Below are 2,757 nucleotides of genomic sequence, written 5' to 3' on the forward strand. Positions count from 1 at the left end.
TGGCATTCCTTAACCTATCTAAAATGTGGTGAATGCGAGGTAGAGGGTAAGCATCGGGGATTGATTGTGTGTTTAGTTGACGATAGTCTATACAGAACCTCCACTTGCCATTTTCCTTCCGTACCAACACAATTGGAGCACTGTATGCGCTTCTCGACGGTTCGATGTAATCGTTCTTTAATAGCTCGTTAACATGTTCATTGATGATTGCTTGCATCGCCGGGTTGCGTGGGTAATATTGTTGTTTGATGGGTTGCTCGTGACACATGATAATGCGATGTTCCGTGATGTTACTGGGTCTATTAATCTGTGAAAACTTATCTAATTCCGGTTTCAAATATTCCTTGAATTTTACCTCCATTGTTCCTTGTTTTGATGTTGATACTTGCATGGTGTTTGCTACCGTAGTCCCGTGTTTGTGATATCTAAACTGTAAATTTTGACCTCCGCAAGTTAATGAGGTTCCCATAGCAGCTAAGAAGTCCAGTCCCAAAGTTACCTCATCGATCAGGTTTGGTAGTAGAATTAATCTTAACTTTGTGGTTCTTGTCCCGAGCGTGATAGATGTTGCCAATTGTTGCTTAGTGGGGTGTTGTCCGTCATCCGCCATACGTACTTGTGTGGGTTCAGAGTTAAGGATGATTTTTCCCTTAAGTTTTGCTGCCGTTTGCGAATTGATGAAACTTCGCGAGGATCCTGTATCGATCGTTGCTTTTATGACTTGTTGATTAATAGTTACTTGGGCCGACAGACGTGATTCACTGAGCTTCATACATCCTACTGGTGGGACGGGGTGTTGTCTTGTGGTCTCATCGCCCCGTTCTGTCGATGGACCCTGACTTCGTTTCCCTGGTTCCTGCAGCAATCAATTGTACGTTTTCCTCTTTTCCCGCATTCCCAGCAAAATAAAATGCTTGTGAAACGACAATTCCACCTCAAGTGGCCTTGTTGCCCGCAACGACGACAAGCTGTCCTGACATCTTTGATCTTGTCTTCAGATGCATCAATCACTCTTGCTTTGATCTCCTTAGCCGGTAACGTATTTCTTACTTGACGGTCTGTAGCGGTCAGTGCCTCCAGGTCCCCAGCTAATGTTAACAGCTCGGATAATGACTGGAAGTCTTTCCTACGGATGTACCATTGATACTCGGTACGGCTGTTCCGGTAGATCCTCTCTAATTTTATCTCTTCACTGTATGTTGAATATTGCATGATGTTCTGCAGTGCCAATACATAATCTCTGAACAGTTCCCTGGGTTGTTGCAGGCGGGCTCGTATTTTGTCCTCTAATTGTTCGAAGTATCTTGGGGGCAAGAATAATGCTAATATATCTGCTTTGAATGATGGCCACTCGGTCCATCGCTTGTTGTTATTCCTGAACCAAATCAGTGCCTTGTCTTTTAGTACTTCAGGCATTAGCTTCGGTAATAAGTCCCTATGTATTCCGTACATATCCGCCAGTTCCTCGATCCGTTCTATAAATGGTAGTATTTTGTGTTCCCCTGAGTAGTGGCATTCCCTCTGGCCATTGCTTTTCAATTCCGGTGGGTGGCGGTGTAATCTCACTGGAAACAGATACTGCGATCTCGAGACACCTTAAGTCGTTCCCGGTATCACAATCCAAGGTGTCGTCTGGACTAGCTTCTCTGTATCTCGACAGGTTTTGCGACATTGATGTAGGTGGTCGCCTTGGACAGGTGGGTTTTCGGACATACGCTAACACATCAGGGTGAACAGGAGTAGCCGGTGCATACCGGTTGCCTTTCAATTTTTTCCCTGCAGCTACTATTTTAATTTCACTCTGCTGCGCCTTGAGCTTAGCCGAGTGTTCTCTGAATTTCTGAACGCTTTGCTCCCACTTTGACATGTTGTCGTTTCAAGGTTCTGCGATCGATTGTCTTGTTTGTTGAATGGTATCGTCTTTTATACTTGATTTTTATATGGGAACCGTTATTCTCTTGTTGTTTTAGGTGGTTTATTTTTATTAATTTGTGTTTTTCGTTCTCATGTGGCTTACTTTGTTTATTACTTTAGTTCATAAAATTGGCATATTTCAAGTCCTTGACATGTGCGGTGCGTGTCTGGTGAGTGGTTACATGCGTGGCCTTTACTATGACTGGCGATACCAAGGTGGTTATTCTATATGGACACCCGTAGCGTGGAGCTAGTTTCGCGGTAAACTCCTGGGTTGCTTTTGAGACTGGGTATTCTTTGATCCACACCAGTTGGCCTATGTCTGGTCGCCACGGTCTCCTTCGCAAATTGTAATACTTTGCTTGCGTTCCGGAGGCTTCTACGATGTTTGCCCTGACCGCCGAAAACACCTGTTGTAGTTGTGATTGTTTTTGATCTTGGTTCTTGGTGACTGTTCCGCATCCTGGTGTATATTTGTCAAAGGTTGCGCCTGGTAGTCTGGCTTCTCTACCTTGAACTAAATAAATGGGGCTATAACCCGTAGTTTCAGACACCGCTGAATTGATTGCAAGCTTAACTTCAGGTATAAAGTGGTCCCATGTTCCCATGCCGATTATTGGCATATTGAGCGATCATGGTTTTTATTGTCTTGTTTGCTCGCTCCGTGGGATTTTCTTGCGGTGAGTATGGTGCCGTCCTCTGATGTTTGACTCCAACTTCTTGTATGTAGTTTTCGAAGGATTTGTTGCGGAATTGTGGCCCATTATCTGTGATCAACACCTTAGATACCCCAAAATTTGCGATGATTTTTTCTCGGAATGCGACGATGGTGGCTTCGGTACT

At 44.3% G+C, this 2,757-nt stretch overlaps 1 protein-coding gene across 1 annotated transcript; it reads right to left on the reverse strand.

Annotated features, from left to right (window-relative positions):
- Window positions 1-2,030: 2,030 nt before the first annotated feature.
- On the reverse strand, window positions 2,031-2,537 carry LOC119675319. The gene has a single exon (XM_038086514.1). The coding sequence runs from the start codon at window positions 2,535-2,537 to the stop codon at window positions 2,031-2,033; it is 507 nt and encodes a 168-aa protein (XP_037942442.1).
- Between the last annotated feature and the right edge of the window lie 220 nt (window positions 2,538-2,757).

This window comes from Teleopsis dalmanni, chromosome 2 (assembly GCF_002237135.1).
Source record: "Teleopsis dalmanni isolate 2A chromosome 2, ASM223713v2, whole genome shotgun sequence".
Taxonomy (NCBI): Eukaryota; Metazoa; Arthropoda; class Insecta; order Diptera; family Diopsidae; genus Teleopsis; species Teleopsis dalmanni.

Coding starts and splice junctions, on each gene's coding strand:
- LOC119675319 (XM_038086514.1), bottom strand. CDS start 2,537: ATGCCAATAATCGGCATGGGAACATGGGACCACTTTATACCTGAAGTT.